Raw genomic sequence first — 23,369 nt, forward strand, 5'->3', positions numbered from 1 at the left:
TGCTTTGCAGCCTTAATTTGGTTTGGTCTCGCCTAACAGTAGTTAAGCTCTCTGATCCTGCGTAGTTCACGTGTTCCATCAGCACCTACGAACCAGCAACTTGATAAAAGCACATGCAAATATATATATGATCGGCAGCCTATTTAATTACCAACCTTATTACTCGAACGACACGTCCAAAGAGTCGTGGGCTTCATGGAAGGAACTAATGTATGCACTTGTAGAAAATAGTACGTGCACTGTCACGAAAACATGAATGGATCAAGAAAGTTTGCTTCGTCTCTGGCCAACTTTTCATTTCTCCCAAACCAAAAGCCATGAAACTAGAAAAAGTGGCAGATCAGAAGAAAAAGGAGGAGAGAAAAAACAAAAGTAAGACATGGGGATGGAGCCGACATTGGTTCGGGTGTCACAAATGCTATAAAGTTACAATTAATGCTGCGAGCCATCTTCTTGATTGCCCAATGATTAAACATCGAACTGCAAAAAGCAAACATTTCCATATAAAAATATCTTAAGTAAATATAAATGATTCTTGGTGGAGTATGGATTTTTTTTCTTAAAATAAGAATGTTAAGTGACTTACTTCAAAATAAAAGGCTGTTTGCTGAGAAATTCTTGTCACTTCAGGTTTTCCTTTCAGTCCGTCGGTTAAAAAAAAAGGGGGGGGGGGGGATGAGCAAAAGTTCACACGCGCAAAGGCGCACGCTTGTCCGTGCGAATCATGCATACAAATTTCTCGTCCGCTCGTGCTCCTGCGTCCAGATGTGCTGATTAATCAATGAACTAATCGGCCTAGGCCAGCAAGTAACCGGCAATTAACAAGTGGATTAGCAGTACGGTAGCCAGTAGTAGGCAGCTCGGCCAAGCATCAGCAGAGCGTCGCTGCGTCGCTAGTGCTTTTTTTTTTTTGGCCTCCTCTCTTTGCGACTGTCGGGTCTTTGCTTTCTCTTCTTGGGAGCTGCTCCTCATCAAACCCGCCCACCCTCCTCGCCGGCGCGCATCCGGCGATGCCTCCCGGGCAGCGGCGGCGGCGGCGGGGCAGGAGGAGGTAGTTCGAGGCCGGTGTGATTGGCCGGGTGGCGGGGGAGGTGGGGATGGCGGCGCCGGGGACGAGCTCCGGCGGGGCCGGAGGCGAGGCGGGCGGCGGGGCCACCAAGGTGAACCAGGAGCTGTGGTATGCGTGCGCGGGGCCGCTCGTCGCGCTGCCGCCGGCGGGGAGTCTTGTCGTCTACTTCCCCCAGGGCCACAGCGAGCAGGTTCCTTTCCCCCTCCCTCCCGGCGATTCTTGATCGAAGCTGCTGATGAGCGAAATTGCTCCTTGTATTCCTTCATTTTATTGTTGCGTTTTTTTGTGAACTTCTTTCGCTTGTATCTTTATTGTCTTGGCCTCGTGTTCTCCGGGGAGATGTGGGTGTGTCGTCTCATGGTTGGTCCGCCGCCTGGCGGCAATTGGTTCAATTGGTTCTTGAGCTTCGCCGCCAAATGCTTAGTTTCCGTTTGTCTCCTGAGTATAGAAAAAAATACGTTTCTTTTCTTTTTTCGGTGGCCTTTTATGCATCGGCGGAGGAAAAAAGAAATTGGGGCTCGGATCTTTTTCCCCTTGTAGCCACAATCAAGACTTAATTTTGCGATCGCTATAGTAATGTTGTACTTCATATAATTCTAGCTTTTCTGGGGCGACGTATCTGAGCACAAAAGTATAATGCTTTTTTGATGCCCTTTTACATGATTTTCGGCGGTTGGTCCTTCCTTCTCTCTCCTTTCAGCTGAACAAAGTGTGGCCTTAGTTTGTTTCAGATTTCTTAATAGGAAGGAACGAATTTCTTAATTTTCGTCGGCTGGGTTTGTCTATTTGATGCTTATAATCATTTGTTTTGTGAAGGCTGATACTTCAATTCACACGATAGTTTTGTGAGCAATTCTCACTCCTTGATACCCATTTTCAGGTAGCAGCATCCATGCGAAAGGATGCAGATGCCAAAATTCCAAGCTATCCAAATCTTCCGTCTAAGCTTATATGCATCCTGATCAGTGTTACCATGCATGTAAGCGATGATTCTAGTATGAAGTGGAAAATAACTGTGACTAAACTACTACCGTGTTAGCAATGATATCTGAACATACTTTGACAGGCTGATCCTGACACAGATGAGGTTTATGCTCGAATGACTCTCCAACCAGTTAGCAATGTAGGTCATACTTCCCTATCTTCAGTTATGTCATTTGTATTATAGGATGTACCTGTACCACCTTAATTTTGGATTTGGGACTGTTAGGTGACACAGTGTGACAAGGAAACATTGCTGGCATCAGAGCTTGCACTGAAACAAACCAGACCACAGACAGAATTCTTCTGTAAAACACTTACTGCAAGTGATACAAGCACTCATGGAGGTTTCTCTGTGCCACGGCGTGCTGCCGAGCGAATTTTCCCCCATCTTGTAAGAACACTTTACATCTTATGATTGGCAACAATTGAATTGTTGGCTGCTTAATCCCTCTAATTTGTTTTTATTGCACTGTATAGGACTTCTCAATGCAGCCTCCTGCTCAGGAACTGCAGGCCAGGGATTTGCATGATTCAATTTGGACATTCCGTCATATATATAGAGGCAAGTCATAAAAATTATTATAACAAAGTTCCTTTCTAGGCTAATGAAAGTTAGTTTAGTTCATATTCAAATATCACTTATCTTCTTTTGCTTTGTAATTTTTAGAATATGTCTTAATAATTAACCGACCTTGCTATTTCATCAACACATCTTTCCAAATTTTATGAATAGTTCTATTCCTCTTCACAGGTCAGCCTAAAAGGCATTTGCTGACTACTGGCTGGAGCCTATTTGTCAGTGGAAAGAGACTTCTTGCTGGTGATTCAGTCTTATTTATTAGGTAAAGTGTTGGAGGTGAAGACCTTATCTTTCCATGGATGTTCAGCTAATTCCTGTCTTGATATTCCTGGAGAGTAGTATAGAAAATTAACCCACACCATCATGTAATAGGTTGAAGTTCCCTCTCTCTACCACTCTATTGGTCACAAATCTTTGTATGCTACACACTTGCATCAATTAATATGTTCAGGCTGGCTATTGCCTGCCATAGGTCCTCTAAAAAAAACTACACAGAGTGTAACTAATGACACTGAACTTCCTACCTTTTTTTTTAATTCCTGGAGAGCAGTATAGAAAATTAACATACACAGAGTGTAACTAATGCCACTGAACTTCCTGCCTTTTTTTATTGTAGGGATGCAAGGCAGCAACTCCTCTTGGGGATAAGGCGAGCAAATAGGCAACCTGTTAACCTCTCATCATCTGTTTTGTCTAGTGACAGTATGCATATTGGTATTCTTGCTGCTGCAGCCCATGCAGCAGCTAACAACAGCCAATTCACGGTATTCTATAACCCAAGGTAAATATCATCTTCTGCAAGGCTTAGTATATAAAGAAGTGATGTACTGCAAGTTTCAGTTGGGCTGCTTTCCCCCCCTGCAGGGCGAGTCCTTCAGAATTTGTGATTCCTTTTGCCAAGTACCAGAAAGCTGTCTATAGCAACCAACTATCTCTTGGCATGCGGTTTAGGATGATGTTTGAAACAGAAGAATCTGGGACAAGAAGGTATAAATTTCCAGCTTCAGCTAACATGTGGACAGTGCATGTGGAATGCATGACCTATCCTCATTGATGTTCAAGTTACTTTAGAAAAATGATTTGTGGATCATCTGGTGCACAACTGGTTGTCTGTAATTCACCAGTGTGGTATCTGGACTTTTGGTGTATCATGTTTTGAACTGCATGCAGTTTTCTCTACCCAGTTTTAAATTCTTTCTAAAAGAAGTAGGAATCTCTGTCAACTGCCTGCAGGTACATGGGAACAATAACAGGTATAAGTGATATGGATCCTGTAAGGTGGAAAAACTCCCAGTGGCGCAATATTCAGGTCTGTTCTGATCAGTTGAACTAAATACGCAAACCTATTCCCCCTTTTGTTTTTATGAAAGAAGTATTTGGTGCAGGTTGCATGGGATGAAGCTGCGCCAAGTGAGAGGCGCACCAGGGTTTCCCTCTGGGAGATTGAACCTGTCATTGCTCCATTCTTCATCTATCCCTCACCATTGTTCACTGCAAAACGTCCAAGACAACCAGGGATAACAGGTACTTCCCTGATCATAACTATAAGTCCATCTAGGTTTGTTAGTCAAACTTTTTGTAACTTTACCATCTATTCTAAAATTTTATATAGATTGATAACACAGGATTAACATTACTAGCTTTATTATGAAAACTACTTTCTAATGTAAAAGTATACTTATTTGAGATAATATATTTCTATAGATATTGTAGGCAAAGTTAGAAAAGAAAGACTTGGGACAACCTTAAATGGACTTACACTTGTGGCTGGAGGAATAGATACAGAATGTCAATTATTTGGCCTAACAACATTTCACTCTATTAATGAATCTATTGGTAGATGTGCCATTGAAGTTTTTAACTGCATATCCTTTCAAATAAATAACAAAGGTTTCCTTTCCTGTATACTTGATTGTTTCTTCTAATAACCTAATCGTTCCTGTAGATGATGAGACCTCTGACATGGAAAATCTTTTTAAGCGGACCATGCCATGGTTTGGTGAGGAGATTTACAAGAAAGATCTGAATACTCAGAATAACTTAGTTCCTGGATTAAGTTTAGTTCAGTGGATGCAACAGAACCCCTCGCTCGCTAGCACAGTTGGGCAGCCGGAATTGCTACACTCATTAGCTGGCAAACCTGTACAAACTCTGGCTGCAGCTGATCTGTCAAGGCAAATCAGCTTCCAGCCCCAGTTCCTGCAACAAAATAACATCCAGTTCAACACTTCACTGCTACCTCCACAAAACCAGCAGACTGAACAGTTAGCAAAAGTGATAGCTACACCAAACCAATCGGAAAGTGTTACAGTATCTCAGAAGGTAGTTCAAGATTGCAATCCCGAACAGAAGCAGCATGCGATAACTCAACCAGTGCAAGGCAACCAACCAACGAAAAGTGTTGCACAGCCTCAATTTGTTGTCCAGAACCAGCTCCAGCAACCTCAAGTCATTCTCCAGGCCCAGCCTCAGCAACCTCAAGTCATTGTCCAGGCTCAAATCCAGCAACAACAACATTTGGTTCAAAATCACACAATTCTTCAAAGTGGTACTCAACGAATCCACCTTCTGCAGCAACAGCAACCACATTTGCAGCAGCAGCCACAACAGGTTCAGCAGTCAGTGCAGGAACAGCAGCAAATAAAGATCCAACCTATTCAGGTACCCAATGATATGAACATGATCACACAGCTATCTGATCATCAAATGAAAATTCAACTATTGAAGGCTCTGCAGCCTCAGCAGCCTTTGATAATGGAGCAGCAGAATATGTTCATGGACTTGCAGCATCAAACTGTAAATTCCAATTCCCAGTCATCTGCTCAGCAATGTGCACAAGTAGCTACCCAAGTGGGTGGTATGCATAACAGCAACACTATTCAGTACCCAACACAGCAAAAGACTCAACCTCACCAACCAATTCAAGATTTTCCTGGGAATGCCGCATCTGTTGCAAACCCAGAAATTGCTACCTCCGTGGGTGCTCGCTCTTTGCATGTGCCAAGTGGAGTGCAGTCATTGAAGACAGAAGATGTTCCCTCTTCGTCAACATCACCACCCGCAAACAATAATCCTGTTCTTTTGCAATCGCTTCCATGTAGCTCGAAGAACCAAAGTTTACTTGCTGTAGCGAAGACACCTCAATCATCTGCTATAGCAGGCCCTACACTTGAACAAGGCATGAAGCCTTATGAGAGTACACAGCAAATGGTGATGATTCCCAAGATGGCTGAACAAAAGCCAGGTACCAGGCAAGACTATGTGAACAACACTCGGATGGATTATCTGGACACATCCTCTTCAGCTACTTCAGTTTGCCTTTCTCAGGCTGATGGATCATTGCATCAAAACTTTCCACCTTCATCCTTCAATCAGCATCAGATGTTAAGAGAAACAGTTCCAGATAGCGAGTTTGAGGTTACAGATCCAGGAAATAACTTTCTATTTGGGGCAAACATTGATGGACATCTGGAGTCTCTTAATGCGGATGCTTTGCTTGCAAATAACTTTGAAACCGAGAAGTACATGGATCAGATGCCAGGAGCCCCAGGACGTGGCATCTCTAATTATATTTCATCAAAGGATTCTCAGCAAGAGTTATCATCTTCAATGATTTCACATTCATTTGGTGTTGCTGAAATTGCATTCAATTCTATAGATTCATCAATCAATGATACTCCATTCTTAAATAGAAATTCCCGGCCTCCACCTCCTGCACATCAACGAATACGAACCTACACAAAGGTCTGTTATTTGTCTTAGCTCCAGCTTGTCATTCCACAACAATATGGAATGTCAACCAAGTTGATTGCTTTACATATCCCACCAGAATTAGTATGGTGATCAACCAAATAGAACGTTATTTATTCTAAATTGCCCAAATATATACTTTACTTTGGAGTTACAATATTCTAGGCCCGACTTCGACACCAAATGATTCTCAAACTAACTTTGGTATCTTCTTGTTGATTAAATCAGTTTGTGCAGGTAAACTTAGGTTATAGCAAAATAAAATTGTGTGCTGTTTGATTTCCACATTATTTAGAAGAGAGATGTGATAAAGGCATCAAGCAGTGTTCATGAAATAATTTGGGGACATAGGCCCACTTTTGCATAAAGCACTGTACTGACCATGGGGTTTATTTTATCTACAGGTGCACAAGCGTGGTGCTGTTGGAAGATCTATAGACATCAATCGATATTCCGGATATGATGAACTGAAACATGATGTTGCTCGGATGTTTGGTATCGAGGGGCAACTCATTGACCAAAATAGAGGTGGCTGGAAGCTAGTTTATGAAGATCACGAGAAGGATGTTCTATTAGTTGGAGATGACCCATGGGAGTAAGTCATTTAAGCCTTTTCTTTTGGCATTTTCCTGCACATGCAAAACTGGGGCGGGGGGGGGGGGGTCATTAACTACCATGGCTTCTTGCATTGGAAAAAGTCTTCTAAGCGAGTTTGGTATTTTGATTGATGCTTCAATCTTTAGGTGTGAACCTTATTTTGGTACTGTGAGTAAACTGATATCTCGAGCCTCAACTAAATACTTACTGGTAAAGAAAAACTGGAGAAATCTTTTTACTCTTTCACCGCCAAATTTTCTGCATTTGTCGCATATGATTGAGAAGTAACTGCAAATTTTTCTGCTGTTGTCTCATCTGATTGAAGAAACTGCAAAATTTTCTACCGTGATCTTATCTGATCAAGAAACTAGACCAAATTGTCACGAACCCTATCCCTTAGTTTCCAATCTAACTCTTCTTTCCACTTTGGTTACTAAAGATTGGCGGCTTTGCATTTGTAGGGACTTCGTGAACTGCGTACGGTGCATCAGAATTCTCTCTCCGCAGGAAGAAATGCAAATGAGATTGGCCAGTGACTTTGGAGACAGCTTTCTACCCAACCAAGCATGCAGCAGCTCAGATGGGGTTCACCCATGGAGGGTTAGCGGTGACTAGAAAGTCGATACTCGCCAACTTAGATTCACTGGTTTGCATGGCCGATAGATACATCTGATGGTGCCACGGGATGGACATTTTTATCTATCAGTCCCACAATGACTCGAAGGATGATACGTGATGCTAATTTAGGCTCCAGGTTTGTTTGTGCAAAAAGTGAGCATTAGAACGAGTTACAATGCAGTGAAGTCCCTCCAGGAAATGTACTTCATGGCCTGTCCCTGTTGTAGTCCTGTAGATGGTGTAGTTACAATCCATATATACCCTTGCATATGCTTTTGTTTACCAAGAGGTTGTCAGGTCCCACGATTCATGATTTGCTACAAGATACAGATCTGATGGAGAAATAAATTCAGTTTACAACTTTACATACGTTTCATTGTTCATGCGTGAACTCTCTGAGCCTTCCTTGCTTCCTTTTGCTCTCTAAGAATGCTACAATCAGATAGCAAAATTTGGATGGTTATTAAAAAGTTTGTAAATTATCCAAAGCCTGCCTTGCTTCCCTTTGCCTCTCTTCCTCCCAAAACCCGAGGAAATCGAAGCCCCCATATGCTAATTTGGATGGCTAAAAAGTTTGTAGTTTGAGATATTTCAATTTATATAGAATGTGTTCCAATTCAAAGCAATTCTGCTGTTCTTATCATTCACTCGCTGATTGGTGGGCCCCACAACATGGTCGCTGGAGGGAGCAAATTGGGTCGGCATCATCCGCACCTGCCCGAGCGCGCCGCCGCGAGCGCTCTCGGCTCGACGCCGGCGGCTTGACGGAGCGTCGTCTTGCGCCTCGCGCTCTATTTCTTCAGGTCACCAGCTCTCTCTCCCCGCCATTAGAGATCACCTCATCGCCTCTCGAACTCAGAGGAGAAACCCTCGGGAAGGGATCGCTCTTGGCTGTGCAGCGCCGCCACCGCCTGGGACCAGCGCGCGATGGTGGTGAGCCCGGAGCTGGAGGGCCTGCGGCGCATCGCGCCTTCCCGCTTCGTCTCCTTCTCCTTCCCCAACCCTTTCCTCGGCCACGCTTCCGATCCTTACGCGGACGGGGGCGGCGGCGCCGGGCACCTCCACCTCCTTCTCTCCATCCAGTTCTCCCGTCTCATACTCGTCGGCCCCGAGCTCTCCGCGCCTTCTCCTCGGGTCGTCCCTTGCGCCGCTCGCCCGGACCCGGACCCCGCTCACGCCCGGCTCCGCCCCCTCCTCCTTGCTCTCTGCCCCGTGGCCGCGTTTCGGGACAATGCCGTGCCTGACGTCCCGTTGCTCACCTTCCAGGATGACCTCCTCCTGCTTGCTCCCGTCAAGTTCGTCACCGGCCCGGTCGTCGGCGAGATGGTCGTCGAGGATGTGGCCATTGACAATGCTCCCGGGCCTGCCGAATTGCACCGCAGGCTGCGGTTCAAGCGCATGCCCTGCCTCGTGCAGACCCAGGTTCGCCTATGTCGGTCTTCTGCTGCTGCTGCTTCGTCGTCGTTGGTGGAAACACTGGAAGGGTCAGGTGGTTTCTTACAGCCGGAGGTGCGTGGTTCCTTGGCCCAGCCTTACCTCCAAGCCATGGTTGCCGGTCTTGCAGTGATCGCGCCTTACATTGAGGAGAGTATTCAGTCAGGTGTTAGGCCTAGGTGCCTCTGTGCTGGTGTTGGAGGTGGATCACTCCCCATGTCGATCAGAGTGGGACTTCAGTTCAATGTGCTCGGTGTAGAGGCCGACGGTGTTGTCCTGGATGTCGCAAGGAATCATTTTGGTCTGGTGGAGGATGAGTTTCTCCATGTCCATGTCGGTGATGCTATACAGATGATAGAGAATTTTTCTCGGCAACAGGAGCCTGGTATGAAATTCAGTGCAGTTATGATGGATCTTGACTCCTCTGATGCTATGTGTGGTGTCAGCGCGCCCCCATTGGAGGTGATTCATGGAAGCGTCCTTCATGCTGCTCGCACAATCCTGGACCAGCATGGAGTGTTGATACTGAATGTCATCCCACCTCCTGCAGATGGATCCGTCTACAAGGGGCTGATTGATGTTCTTCGCCAAGTTTTCTCAGAACTGTATGAGATAGATGTTGGTAATGGCGAGAATTTCGTTCTTACTGCCACAGTCTCACCAATTGACACTGCACTTACTGATAATTCAGGACACTTTCTTACAGAACTGAGGAAATTAGCTGTGGATTTCCTGGAACATATAAGGAAAATTTGACATTTCTAGTCTTTCTATTATCCTCCACAAAGGCTGGTACATATCCTTGCTGCCAACTGTTTTTTCGCGACCGTGCCTGAGCACGTTTTTCATTAAGAGGCTTGCTGCTAACTGTTGGAACTTGAGAGGGCTATATTAGCATTTAAGCACTACAAATGGATTTTGCTGTTGTATACACCTCAGCTTAACAAAAAAACAAATGAGGTGTTTGTTCTATGTTCTTTATCAAAACATGAGACAAGTATGACCTTTTGAGGTAATCAGTGCAAAGTCACTTGTTTTCCAATGAATATTTTCTGTGGTGTACAACAAGATGATCTCGTACCTCATGTGTTCAACAAAATTTTGATGGAAGGATGCAGCTATACATACCAAGGGCCAAAATTTTGATGCAGGCACTGCCAAATACTAAATGATTTCTATAACCTCATTGCCAATGCAATGCAAATGGCACTTTTTTTTAAAGATGCAAATGGAGCTGACTGCCTTCAACTGATCTGGTTTCGGCCAAATCTTCATCAGGAATTCAGGATACAATACTAAAAAAAAAACTTTCACTAAAGTAGGGTTTCATCTCTAGCCTACCCCAACTTGCTTGGGAAAAAAGACTACGTTGTTGTTGTTGTTGTTGTTGTTGTTGTTGTACTAAAGTAGGGTGTCTCCCCAGCAAAAATTATAGTTATTCTACCAAAAACTCATCTCAATCCAAATCAATAGGGGTCTTCCGATCAGGCGGACGTCTGGTGCCTCATTACCACTGGGTCAGGGGTTGACGAATATGAAGCAATCGATCAAGTGAGAAATGCTATAACTTAAATTTAAGCAAGCAATGCAACATTGCTAACTGTTGTTCTAGACAATCGTAAGAGTTATGTTACACAAATGAAGGTTTAACGAAAGGGCGTGTTTGGTTTTTGGACAGGGATGAGAGATGGCCATCTATGTTTTGGATATGTTCAGATCGAGGGCAAGTTGGACGTGAAATGAGCTTGTAGTATAAATCGTCAGGATTGTATTTTGACAATTGACAATGGCTGATACCATAGTTTGAGTGGAATTGTACACCCAGAGGGAAAGTGTAAACTGTTGGAGTTAGTCATTTTCGTCTTTTCAGAATGTTGTTTTTCTTCAGTTTTTAGAATGAAGTGTTGGCACTAGGGGAGGAGGAAACAATTAGAGTAAAATGCACTGGGGGTTTTTAAATTAGTTGACATGTTCTGTTTAGATCCATGAACTTCAAAGATGCATTTATAGGTTCACAATCTATTCAAGTGTGTCACTTGAGGTCCAAAACACATCTGACCAGCATTGACCGCCACGTCCGACGTGGCCGCTGGCCGCCACGCGTGCCTCGCCGGCTCCCCCGCGCGCAGTCCTGCTGCGCTGCTCGCCGCTGCGCCGGCGTCCTGCCGAGCGCGAACCACCTCCGGCGGACCCCCGCTCCCCTCCCTCCTCTCCTCTCTCCCCACGCGGCGCGCAACCCTGCTGCGCCGCTCGCCGCTGTGCCTTGACCTGCTGTCAGCGCGTGGAATATGATGATTTACTTGTTGGAACAATTAAATAGAGAGGCGAAGGTTAGTGTTGGAATATGATGATTTGGTGTTGCAGGTAGTGGAATAAGCATCCACATGTTCACCTTTTGGTAAATGTTGGTATGTGTAACGATCATTTCAAGTTGTATAAAACCGTACAACTCCCTGTACTTATAATTATAAGCATTTCTATTTCTAAGTATGCGTTTGGACAAATAATTGTCTGAATACATAGCCGAAATTACTTAGCTTTTCTACGATAAAGATTAAGAAGGAAAATAGTGTTGATCAAAAATCAACTTTGGACCATTTGAATGAACTTTACTAGAGAACCAACCAATTCAGTTGAAAATAGCCGGTCTTCATTTGTCAGTGCCATGTGGAGCTGTTGATTTAAATGTACTATGATGATTTAGAAGGATTCGGACCAAACAGACACAAAACTGAGCAAAATGCTTATCCAAACTCTGAGCGAGCAGGTGCAGGCAGGGATGACACGGGCCCACCTGCCAGTGAGACAGGGCAGCCACACGGAAAGCTCCACGTCACCTTACCCCGCGTTGCAAAATCCCCATCCTGCCCCTTCCTCTCTAATCTCGATAGGGAGCGCGACGACGAGGAGAAAAACAGAGGAGGAAAAAACCAAGAAAAAAAAATCACGCTCTCTTCCTCCGTTCCCCTGCTCGATTCCCCGCGAGGAATTCGCCCCCAAATCTATCGATCTGCTCTGCCCAGTCCACCAATCCGTGGATCGATCCGCGCGCGTGTCCGGTTTGCCCCGGGGTTCCGATCTGGTCTTCGCCTCGTTAGGGGAGGAGCCGGAGGAGGAGATGAACGGCGCCGGGGGCAGCCACCAGCAACAGCAGCAGAGGCTCCGGCAGCAGCAGCAGCAGCAGCAGGCGCTCCTGATGCAGCAGGCACTGCAGCAGCAGCAGCAGTACCAGTCCGGCGTCCTCGCGGCAGCGACAGCGGCCGCCATGACCCAGGTCGTCCCCCCGGATCCTCGCTTCTTGATCTGTTGCTTTGTGTGCGCATTGGGCGGCATTACTGCACGCCGATCTGCTTATTAGCCCGGGAGATTGTTTTTCGCTTTGCGCATTTTTCTTAGGTTGCCTCCTTGGTTTACTGTACATTCTTGGTGGCTTGCGGTAGCGGAAGTTATGGCTGCATAGATTTTGTTGCTTCAAGTTCCTTGTACGGTGGAATTGGAGCAAGCTGTGTTGATGCTTAGAATTTTCTTGTCGTGCACAAGATGCTTTGATGCCACTGCCTCTATTGTTGCTCCGGCTTCAAAGAAAGTTCCTTTTCTTAAAGTAAGGCGTTTGAACGAGATTGCACAAAAGACGTGAGTTCAGTAACACTATTAATAGGTGAGATCATGGCTAGGCAGGAGTGGGGTCTCACTCCGTTTACATTTTTAGCTAAAGGGATCTCATTCATTTGTATTCCCTTTCTTGTTTTTGTTTGCTCGTACTACTACATTCTCCAGACTTTTTTTCTCCATCTATCATTTATACGCGGACAAGAGGGTGCCACAAAAGCTAAAAGTCAATTTCTATAGGACAGCAATTCATCCGGCGATGTTATACAGTGCTGAATGTTGGCCTACAAAAAGGCGACATGTCCAGCAACTGAGTGTAGCAGAGATGCGGATGTTGCGGTGGTTTTGCGGGCACACAAGGAGGGATAGAGTCCGGAACGAAGTTATTCGGGATAGGGTCGGGGTGGCACCAATTGAGGAGAAACTTACCCAGCATCGGCTGAGATGGTTTGGACATGTCCAACGAAGGCCTCCTGAGGCGCCGGTGCGTAATGGGGTTCTTGAGCGGGTCGATAATGTAAAGAGGGGTAGAGGTAGACCTAAACTGACGTGGGATGAGTCGGTTAAGAGAGACCTTAAGGATTGGAATATCTCTAAAGAGATAGTTTTGGATAGGAGCGCTTGGAGACTAGCTATCAATGTGCCTGAACCTTGAACTTATTTCTTTCGGGTTTCATCTCTAGTCTACCCCAACTTGCTTGGGAAAAAAGGCTATGTTGTTGTTATCATTTATACGCGGCTATGTGTGGGCGGCAATAACATACTTTCATCTGGTTATGAACTTATAATGCTGTCAACGTTGGATTTGAGCATTCTGTTTAGGTTGTACTGTTGCTCTTGTTTATGCATACTGTTTTAGTGCCTTGCTTCTTTCTTTTAGAGCAATATAATGCATTGGCAATTACTACTTTTAGTCTCTAGAGCGTTTTCTATTGTTATCTGCAGACTAGTTTTGTAAAGCTTGTTAATTGCATTCTATATCTAACATTCTTATGTTTTATTCTTTAGTTAAACTAAGGGTCAAAAGCAATGTCATTGCTGCAAAGGCACATAGTTCTAGCTAGGAGTGGATGTTTGGTAGTAGTTGCTGTCAATCACAGATTCTGTGGGCAATGGGATGCAATATGGCTAGAACAACTTGGCTTATACTCCCTCTACATTTTACTTCACATCTCTATTTTCTTTCGCTTTGCTTGTCCATAGCTTGTTTTGCGATCAATATCTTCTTTTTTATTTTCTCTATATTTTTATTTTGCAGATGGAACCTATTTCCAATGGCAATCTTCCACCTGGGTTTGATCCTTCCACTTGTCGCAGTGTGTGAGTGCTTTCAGTGTTCTTTTCTGTTTTTAACTTCATACGTGATTGACAGCTTATCTTTCTTTTTTCCCTTTTATCTGTGTGATTGTTGCTTTTTTTTAATTGAAACACAATGTGGATTTTACAAGGTAACAAAAAAACAAATTTAGGTGATGCACAGTCTCACACTAATGCTGGTGCTAAAATTACAGTTATTCACATAATCTTAGTACAGTTTTTATTTCTACCTTGAAGTTGTATTATTTAGTTATGCCCATTTCCAAAGTATGATTTTAAGTCATGATTATTTGCTGAGTAGGTATGTGGGGAATGTGAACCCAAACGTCACCGAGACCCTTCTGATTGAAGTTTTCCAGAGTGCTGGCCTTGTGGAAAGATGCAAGCTCATCAGGAAAGAGAAGGTGCACTTCTGCAGCTGATGTTTGAGTTTTAGAACATTAGTTATATTGCATCGCAATTCACAAATGTTTTGAATACTTGTTTTAATATTTTTTAAGGCTTAATACTCCGGCATTTCTTATTTACTGGTGATTTAGCACATAGGTCCCCTAGTACCACCGGTCATTAGTTGTAACTTTATTTGTTTCTGGTATGCATTATGCTACTGGCTAAAAATATCATGAGCTTTCGTTTGGTTGATAATTTCATGAATCATGGTATATCTACTGCTGCATTTAGTTGATTTTGTTTATCTGATGACAATTATTTTTTTTCTTTTAGTCTTCCTTTGGGTTTGTGGATTACTATGATCGAAGATCTGCTGCTCTAGCAATAATGACCCTTCATGGTCGTCACATGTAAGTTCCACTAGTAGACTAACTTTGAACGATAAGTTTCAGTGTCTTTTAGTATTCTTCATTATGGAACTTCGTACACAGATATGGACAAGCAATCAAGGTGAACTGGGCGTACGCCAGTACACAGAGGGAGGACACATCTGGTGAGATTTTCTCAAAAGTATTCGTGTTGTTTCATTCTTTTCGTATTATAATACTGGTTTGGTTAACCGTGCCCATTGAATTATTTCCAGGGCATTTCCATATTTTTGTTGGTGATTTAAGTTCTGAAGTGAATGATGCAACTCTTTATGCCTGTTTCTCAGCATATCCTTCTTGTTCGTAAGTCCTTAGTTCTTGTAACATGGTAGCATCTATGATGAATTTGTATCTACGGCCAGTGCTTTGCCATTGCTTAATCATCTCTTGCAATTTGCTATATTAAATCTCCCTCCCTCCCTCATGTTATTAGAATTTAGAACAAGATATTTCAGGCATTTTTACTTCTCTCTTAGTCTCTTAGTTTAAACCCTTTTTGTTTGTCTTTAGTATTTCAGTTTTTTAATTGTTTAATTTATGTGCAGTGATGCTCGAGTCATGTGGGACAACAAAACTGGGCGCTCCAGAGGTTATGGTTTTGTCTCCTTCCGTAATCAACAGGCAAGAACATCTCAGACTTAGCCTCTTTGGATTTTTGCAGAGCTTCTACCATTTTCGTTGCGTGGATCGAACACCATAGTTCATTTTTTACCAATTATTTCGGTACTTAAATTGTTTGGTACTGGTGGATTTCACAGTGCCTGAGTTCTGTTGAAGGCATTGTTATAAATCTAAATTAGCGAATCGTTTGTAAAGTACAGCTAGTAAGACAAAATTTAATGTCAATTTCTTATTTGTTTAGTTTATATTTTGTATAACATGGTCCTTAATCATAAGTTTTCGAGTATGAAACTGGCATTTCCATCTGCCCCACACTTGCTGACTTGTACTATTTTCCTTTTTGGTGCAGGAAGCTGAAACTGCTATAACTGAAATGACTGGTATATCTCTTTATTTATTTCATCCCCATAGCCCTGGGTAGCTGCAGCTTCTTATTTTTTGGGAACTGCTGTATTGCAACAGGAAAATGGCTTGGAAGCAGACAAATAAGGTGCAACTGGGCCACAAAGAACAATTCAGAAGAGAAACCAGAAACTGACAATCATAATGCAGTTGTACTAACAAATGGTGGCTCGAGTAATTCAGGTTAGCTTTTGAAAGATTTCATGACTAAAGCAACAGTATTTTCCTTTTATGGCTGTCAATGATACCATGTTTTGTTGAAAACACGCATGGGATGAAGAACATGCCCATAATTAGTTATCATGCTAATTATGTTTCGACCCAATAAGGTATGGATTCCTTAGTGCTGATTTTGCCAATTGGCCAACTATATTCTGCAGCAACAGATGCAAGCCTGGATGGAGGAAGTAAAGAGAACCCAGAGAACAACCCTGATTGTACTACTGTATATGTTGGCAACCTTGGACATGAGGTAGAAACAAAGTGCCGCATAGCCAGTTTGTGCTCCCCATTTCTTCAAGTTTTACTGAACTTACCTTTTACCTAGCTCTGTAGAGTCAGACTGATTCATCTTTCACTTACTGGCCAGGTTAACCGAGATGAGCTTCACCGCCACTTCTATAACTTAGGGGTCGGGTCAATCGAGGAAATTCGCGTTCAACAGGAGAAAGGATTTGGATTTGTGAGATATAGCACCCATGGTGAAGCAGCATTAGCTATTCAGATGGCCAATGGATTGGTTGTCCGTGGGAAACCTCTTAAGGTAATCTCCAAACCATACTAATGTTCGCCTTTGTTTACTAGATCCTTTATGTTATTGCTTTCATGGTGTTTTAACTGTCATGTTCTCTTGTAGTGCTCATGGGGCAACAAACCAACTCCACCCGGGACTGCATCCAAGCCCCTACCCCCTCCAGTTGCTCCATACCAGCCTGCTGTTGCAATGCCAGGCGTCCCTCAAGGCTTCACAGCAGCTGAGCTTCTGGCTTATCAGAGGCAGCTTGCCTTAAGCCAGGCTGCAGCAGGGCAGATTGCAGGGCAGCATGGTCTCGCGGGTCAGGTATCTGCGGGGCTTCTTGCTGGTTCCCAGGCCCTCTATGATGGCTACCCAAACCAGTCATCTGCCCAGCAGCTTATGTACTACAACTAGGGTTTGAGAGGAAGGCATTTGTAGCGTTCAGCTTGTTTGGTGCAAGCCTGGCCATCCTCTTCCTGTTTTTATTTTCTGGTACATGTACTATTTGTGTGAGAGTTTTTCTCGTTCTCTTGTTGCGGGATTGTGTTACTATCCTCGTACTGTACCATTGACCATTTTCCTTGTCTAATTCCGTTGAGTAGTCCACTTTAACAGAGTTAAGAGATGTATTCTATGTGAATTTGTGATTGATTAATGTAATGCTCCCTAGGATCGGCTTCGGTCTCTGGTATGGTTCATGATCAGTTGTTCTGATCCGGTTGGATATTGAAAGGTTAGACTGTCGTCTAGTTTGCTGTTTGTATGTTTTCATTCCTCTGTCCACCTGTGCTCTTTGGCCCACTGTTGTGAGTCCATCCAACCTGATGAATTGGCTTTTGCAATCTGAGATGCCATGAGCGCCTTTCTCTGCCAATTTGCCATCGAAAATGTTCGCTGTCTGTCTGTCATCACTGGATGTCTCCCTGAAATTCAGATTTGCCTGTGAAAGTTCTATTACCTTGCAATTGAAATTTCTGAAGTGATACAGCAGATATTACATGATTGTCGTCATTGCATCTCTCAAAACGTAATTTCAAGAGGTAAATTTCTTGTTGATTGCATCTCTGAAAACATAGTCATCGTCATTTCTGGTGGACAGCGAGGTTTGATGGCTTTCTACCTGTGCCGCGATGGGGTGTTCCAGCTTGACACGGTAAGATGTGCTCGCTCCTGCTTCCACCATGGCGGCCGCTTCCTCTTGCAGCCTCTCCTTCCCTCCCCTCCACACATCGTCTTCCTCCTTCCTCATCCTCAGCAGGCCAGGTCTCCACGCGCGCGCAGGCTCCGCCTCGGCGTGCCGCTGCCGTGCCCCGTCTAAGAGCCGCCGCTCCTGATGCGGACGACGCGGCGGCCCTCATGGTCGCGCGCGCCGAGGCCGGGGACTTCGCGGAGGCGCGGGCCATCTGGGCGCAGCTCCTGCACAGCTCCGCCGCGCCGTGCCTCCCCGCCGCGGCGCCGCGCCTCCTCCCGGCGTACGCGCGCCTCGGCCGCTTCGACGAGCTCCTCCTCGCCGTGCGCGAGCTCTCCGCGCGGGACCCCGCCGCGGCGCGCGTGCTCTACCCGCTCGCCGTCTCCTGCCTCGGCGCCGCGGGCGAGCTCGCGCGCATGGAGGACGCCGTGCTGGAAATGGGCCGCCGTGGCTTCCGCGTGGACTCCGCCACCGGGGACGCCTTCGTCCGCGCCTACGCGGCCGCCGGCACCGTCCCGCAGATGGAGGCGGCCTACCGCCGGCACAAGAGGACCGGGCTGCTCATCTCCCGCGGCGCCATCCGCGCCATGGCGTCCGCGTACATCTCCCGGCAGAAGTACTACAAGCTCGGCGCGTTCGTCGCCGACGTCGGCCTCGGCCGGCGCGACGCCGGCAACCTGCTCTGGAACCTGTACCTCCTCTCCTTCGCCGCCAACTTCAAGATGAAGTCCCTGCAGCGCGCGTTCCTGGAGATGATCGCCGCTGGCTTCCGGCCGGACCTCACCACCTTCAACATCCGCGCCGCCGCCTTCTCCAAGATGTGCATGTTCTGGGACCTCCACCTCAGCGCCGACCACATGCGCCGCGACGGAGTCGCGCCGGACCTCGTCACGCACGGCTGCTTCGTCGACGCGTACCTGGAGCGCCGCCTCGCGCGGAACCTCACGTTCGCGTTCCACCGGCTCGACGGCAACGCCGAGGCCGTCGTGGCCACGGACGGCATCATCTTCGAGGCATTTGGCAAGGGCGGCTTCCACGCCAGCTCCGAGGCGCTGCTGGAGGCCACCGGCGAGAAGCAGCGGTGGACGTACTACAAGCTGCTCGGCGTCTACCTCAGGAAGCAGCACAGGAGAAACCAAGTCTTTTGGAACTACTGAAGCTGATCAGATCAGATCAGTAATAGGGCACTAGCAACCAAGTCTTCTGGAACTACTGAAGCTGAAGCTGATCAGATCAGATCAGTAATAGGGCACTAGCAGTAGTCTTTGTTGGAATCAACATTGTACATACAGATACAGTTATTAAAATGTGCTTGTAATCAAATTCAAAATGCGAAAAGAGTTTGGTTGGATCATTCGGAGACTGAGATTTACTCTCAAAAATATGGATTTATATTCACATAGATAGTTTTGTGCATTTACTCTGAAATGGTGACTACAATCTCAGAGCAATATAAGAAACTACAATCACACACTACGTGGCTTGGGATTGACAGAAGGGGGTTAACAAAGAAAGCAAGGTACACGATGAATTGATGACACCAGGTGTTTTCCTGTTAGCACAGAGATCACACCAGATATGAAGACATGACATTCCAACTAATTTTCATGTGCGGAGGCATTGGTGCGATGAATCTTAGGAGACTGGGCTTTTCCTTGGCCCATGGTGCGCCATGGTCATGCCATTCTCCAGTGCTGCTTAGGAACTTTGCTATGTTGGGGATGACCATCTCCCGGCAATGCAAGTGCAGCAAAGGCACTTTGGATAAAACACTGCCCTTCTGAACCTCCAGTCCTTCTGGCCGCCTCAGCTTGTATGGCTCTCCAGTGAATGGTTCAAAATCAGGCTGGGGATTCTGCTTCCATCTTTGGTGCACAAACCACCCATATCTGTAGTCCCCAACGATAGGAGTGCCTAGGGCTTCCGCACAATGCACTCGAAGCTGCAATGTGGAGCAAACAGAACACATTGATACTCAAGGTTGAAAATGCTCGTTTCATAAGCAAGACAAATGAAGATATTTTCCATATTTGTTAAACAGCGCGACCAGTTAAGAACAAGTAAAAAACTTGATAGAATATGCTAAATTGTGGAGCATCTTCACACATCTTACAAAAATCTAAGTGTCAAGAAAATCTGAGTTTTAAGATGGTACCTGGTGCTTCCGCCCTGTCAACGGGCGTAGCTCAATCCATGAGCAACCATTAATGGTTGGTCCCATCACCCGATACTCTGTTATTGCTTCTTGTGCACCATCTATGCCAGAAGGATGTGCCAGAATGACCCTCTCAGATTTACCGTCATCAAGAAGTAGCTGAATAAGGAAATCCGATTTGATTTAAGTTAAAAAGATTGGAACCTAAGAAGTTAACCTACAGGGGAACCATTTATAATTTGATGTAACATATACACATACTTGCATGGTTTAAATCTGTAAATGTTAGCTAGCAAATGAATCAGATAATACCTTTGAAATTGGAGCAGATATAACTCCTTCCCTTTCTTTAGGAGTTCCAATGACTAGCGCCCAGTATTTTTGCATGTACGCTTCGCATGCCTTATTCCATGTCTGTATATGCCAATAATGCAAGGTATTAGTATGCAGCTATTAAGAATATAGATGTTAGTCTTGAACGTTAGATGGAACATGGTATACTAAGTCAAAGGCTCGGTAATCAATGAATTGATGCTTACCTGTGAAGTTGTTCTAGCTAATTTTACGCTTGTGAAAAGCCAGTGCAGTCGAGTAAAGCTTTCTTTTGTTCTACCCATCAAAATCAAACCGCTACTTTCTCTGTCTAGTCGATGAACCTGTGCCCACAAGCCGTAGGAACAAATATCCTCAGAGAGCCTAAGATAATGTACTACGACCAAATTTCAAAGAGAAACAACACAATGATCTCACCAATTTTGGACCTTCTTCATTTCCATATGACAGTGCTGCCGCTGCAAGCACATCCATGCTATTATGCACTGGCAGATGTCCTTTCATGGGCACTTTGGGGGGCTTGTTAAGCACCAGTATAGCAGAGTCCTGAAAATCCAAAGCTTTAGCTTACTGTGTTGATCCTTAATCATGTAAAAAGAAAGCAGTAAAATTTGAAACACTGAAATGATGAAAAAAATAACATCTTCATCAAAGGATAAGCTTAACAAATTATGAATAGTCTTTTGGAAGTTAAAAATAAGTAGACAGATCAATCTATTCATTGCATAACATTATGTCAAGTTGGACAATGCTGAAGTATAGAGGCCATTTATCTGGTGAAAAAAAGGATTTCTTTATTGATGCAGGAATCATGTAGGCTACTGACTATAGATCAACTATGGCAATAAAAATTACCCTGTGGATGACAAGCCTCTTCAGGTACTCAATCTCATCTTTATTGGGATGCAATGTGGCAGTCGGAATGGTCTCATAACGCTTTTTTATCTCACCCTCAGCCACTGAAACAGGAAGGTGAATTCTCATTCCAGGCTCCATAACATCATTATGTTTAATCTGCAACAAACTGATGAGCATATTTACTTTATTCACAAAGTACAACTACATCATACAAAAAGGATTACAAAGAAAATCCTTCATTGCTTACCTTTTTCAGATGATGCTTTTGAGTTCGAATGCTTTCATCTGAAACCTCATGCTCAGGGCACTCAGAAAAAACCTGAATAACAGCTAGTTTTATCTCAGATACTGAAACCAAAGGCGAGCACAAGCAGTGCAAACCACTACGACATTAAATCAGTAAAAATGCATATGTTCAACTGATGTTGTGATACTATGAACCTTGCAAAGGCACATTAAAGAAGCTCCATCGTAAGCATACTACACTAAAGAAACAGCTCTGAGCACTAGAGTCCATAACTGAAACAAGCGATTCGCGTTTGATAATTCCAGAACTCGGGATCTTCTTGCAATTTTTTTAGTTACCGCTAACTGGCCAAAGCATGCCAACCTTCAGAAACAGAGCGGCAACGGGTAGGGAGGATGCCAGTACAGAAAGTTACCATTCTCCTGTTGAAGTGCGCCTGCACAGCCTCCTGCGGCACGTCAGCGAAATAGTGCTTCACCCAGCTGACCGCCGTTACGCGCCGCGGCGCCACCTTCCTCCCCGGGAGAGGGTCCGCCCCCGCGGGGAACGGCGGCAGCGAGAGCAGCTGCCGCGGCCGCGGCCCGGGCTTGGGCGCCCCCAGGCGGGCGACGTTGCTGCCGTCCACCCGGACCACAACAGGGTCGGCGGGCGCGGGCGCGGGCGTCGGCGGGGCCAGCCGCGACAGCCGCCGCCGCGCCGCCGCCGGCCACCGCCACGGCCGCGGATGGCGACCGCCGCTGCGCAGCATCCCCCTCGCTCGTCGTCGGTTTGTTTGGGCCGTTCATTCTAGCGCGCTGACAGCAAAAACCACGCTAACCGGCCGACCGAAGCCTGGGCCGATCCAAAGCCCAAATTTAACCCATGTAAATTTAATGGGCCAGCCCAGTAAGACTACTTGGCCCCGATGAAGGAACACGAACAAATTTTTTTCTTCTTATTTTCGTGACTGCAAAACTAAAACTTTCTATACATAACAAAATCCCCTTGAGGTTGATGCATTGGATCATTGAAAAGTTTTTCTTATTTGGCTGCTGGAATGGAACCAACACCTCAAGTTCGCTACGGGAGCTTTTCCTGACCATCCTGGAGGCAGGACGGCCGCCACGACGCGACCTCATCCTCGTCGCTTCACGGGCTGGCCGCTCTCAGCTCGCCGCCGGCCAGCTGCACGGCGGCGCTGCCCTATATGGAAGACCGCGAGTCCGCGACTGGTCCGCGAGCCGAGCTGGGAGCCGGACCTGGTGACAGTGAGGCGGTCAGAATTTCTATACAGCTTCGAAAAGAAATTATTCGACTTGCCTTCCACCGTATAAGATTCGTACAAACTATAGCCAACGGACGAGATGCGAGCGGGTGGAGTGGAGAAGGGACATGTGTCGCCACATGGGTGGGCATAGATGGATATAGATATTCTATTTGGATTCGAAACTTTAATGTTATTTTTCTTCCAAACCATAAATACGTTTTCAAGTTTGTTTGAATTATGATGCAATTTATTATTTATGCAACAAAATAAGATCTCACATGCATGTACTTTTTTATTTAATTTTGTTTATTAAAAAATTCTCCATTCAAAATATACTCTTACAACATTCGGATACACGTGTTCAACATTTTATATGTACAGTTTCAATATTTTTATATAAACATATTGAACTAATTTATTAAAATTATTGTACTAAGTTTGAATAAATGTTGAAACTATTATTTTAAAATGTTAACTATAGTAGTCTAGCAAAAATGACCAATTATCGATACAGGTATAACTAGATGAAAAAAAACAAAAAGAAGAGAAATATGTTTGTTTGATGCCCGCCGGTCTGCCACCACGTGACACCAGTAAGTTATAACCGTTGTCTATGTATATGTTTGTATGCAAGGCGATAGAGCCAGGGGTGGAGCTATGTAGGATCCAGTGGGTGCCTATGCATCCACGCCAAAATGAAACTCAGTGCTAATAGTCTAATTTTCATCTTGTAAATTAGAGGGCTAGCAACAAAATCATAAACGGTGCACCTCCTTTGGTTTAGCTCTAGCCTCGCCCTAGAGCAC

General features: G+C 45.1%; 5 protein-coding genes across 6 annotated transcripts; 4 read left to right on the forward strand and 1 right to left on the reverse strand.

Moving 5' to 3' along the window:
- The first annotated feature begins 784 nt into the window (after positions 1 to 784).
- On the forward strand, positions 785 to 7,967 carry LOC120712872 (auxin response factor 21-like). 2 transcript variants are annotated; one of them, XM_039998790.1, is made up of 14 exons: positions 789 to 1,259; positions 1,950 to 2,048; positions 2,136 to 2,192; positions 2,280 to 2,444; positions 2,531 to 2,615; positions 2,805 to 2,895; positions 3,250 to 3,414; positions 3,498 to 3,620; positions 3,867 to 3,942; positions 4,019 to 4,157; positions 4,579 to 5,849; positions 5,901 to 6,377; positions 6,788 to 6,978; positions 7,442 to 7,967. In XM_039998790.1, exons 1-14 carry the CDS (start codon positions 1,098 to 1,100, stop codon positions 7,593 to 7,595), a joined length of 3,255 nt encoding a protein of 1,084 aa, XP_039854724.1. In that variant the 5' UTR covers positions 789 to 1,097; the 3' UTR covers positions 7,596 to 7,967. The 2 variants fall into 2 exon arrangements, with proteins under 2 accessions (XP_039854723.1, XP_039854724.1); XM_039998789.1 differs by having other exon boundaries at positions 785 to 1,259; positions 4,579 to 6,377.
- A 286-nt stretch (positions 7,968 to 8,253) lies between these two features.
- On the forward strand, positions 8,254 to 10,994 carry LOC120712876 (eEF1A lysine and N-terminal methyltransferase-like). The gene is made up of 2 exons (XM_039998793.1): positions 8,254 to 10,583; positions 10,711 to 10,994. Exon 1 carries the CDS (start codon positions 8,526 to 8,528, stop codon positions 9,786 to 9,788), a length of 1,263 nt encoding a protein of 420 aa, XP_039854727.1. The 5' UTR covers positions 8,254 to 8,525; the 3' UTR covers positions 9,789 to 10,583; positions 10,711 to 10,994.
- A 923-nt stretch (positions 10,995 to 11,917) lies between these two features.
- LOC120712873 (RNA-binding protein 208) lies at positions 11,918 to 17,149 on the forward strand. The gene is made up of 12 exons (XM_039998791.1): positions 11,918 to 12,306; positions 13,900 to 13,961; positions 14,260 to 14,362; positions 14,682 to 14,758; positions 14,840 to 14,901; positions 14,992 to 15,079; positions 15,322 to 15,397; positions 15,747 to 15,777; positions 15,860 to 15,982; positions 16,180 to 16,271; positions 16,389 to 16,562; positions 16,656 to 17,149. The coding sequence occupies exons 1-12, from the start codon at positions 12,151 to 12,153 to the stop codon at positions 16,947 to 16,949; spliced, it is 1,338 nt and encodes a 445-aa protein (XP_039854725.1). The 5' UTR covers positions 11,918 to 12,150; the 3' UTR covers positions 16,950 to 17,149.
- A 122-nt stretch (positions 17,150 to 17,271) lies between these two features.
- Positions 17,272 to 19,078, forward strand: LOC120712877 (pentatricopeptide repeat-containing protein At3g42630-like). The gene is made up of 2 exons (XM_039998794.1): positions 17,272 to 17,575; positions 17,680 to 19,078. Exon 2 carries the CDS (start codon positions 17,694 to 17,696, stop codon positions 18,879 to 18,881), a length of 1,188 nt encoding a protein of 395 aa, XP_039854728.1. The 5' UTR covers positions 17,272 to 17,575; positions 17,680 to 17,693; the 3' UTR covers positions 18,882 to 19,078.
- Positions 19,071 to 22,088, reverse strand: LOC120712875 (RNA pseudouridine synthase 3, mitochondrial). Its single transcript, XM_039998792.1, has 8 exons — positions 21,733 to 22,088; positions 21,318 to 21,389; positions 21,068 to 21,226; positions 20,630 to 20,758; positions 20,419 to 20,535; positions 20,192 to 20,293; positions 19,880 to 20,038; positions 19,071 to 19,666 (listed from the first exon to the last, which is right to left on the reverse strand). Exons 1-8 carry the CDS (start codon positions 22,063 to 22,065, stop codon positions 19,292 to 19,294), a joined length of 1,446 nt encoding a protein of 481 aa, XP_039854726.1. The 5' UTR covers positions 22,066 to 22,088; the 3' UTR covers positions 19,071 to 19,291.
- Between the last annotated feature and the right edge of the window lie 1,281 nt (positions 22,089 to 23,369).

The sequence above is a fragment of the Panicum virgatum genome, chromosome 6K (genome assembly GCF_016808335.1).
Source record: "Panicum virgatum strain AP13 chromosome 6K, P.virgatum_v5, whole genome shotgun sequence".
In the NCBI taxonomy this organism is placed as follows: Eukaryota; Viridiplantae; Streptophyta; class Magnoliopsida; order Poales; family Poaceae; genus Panicum; species Panicum virgatum.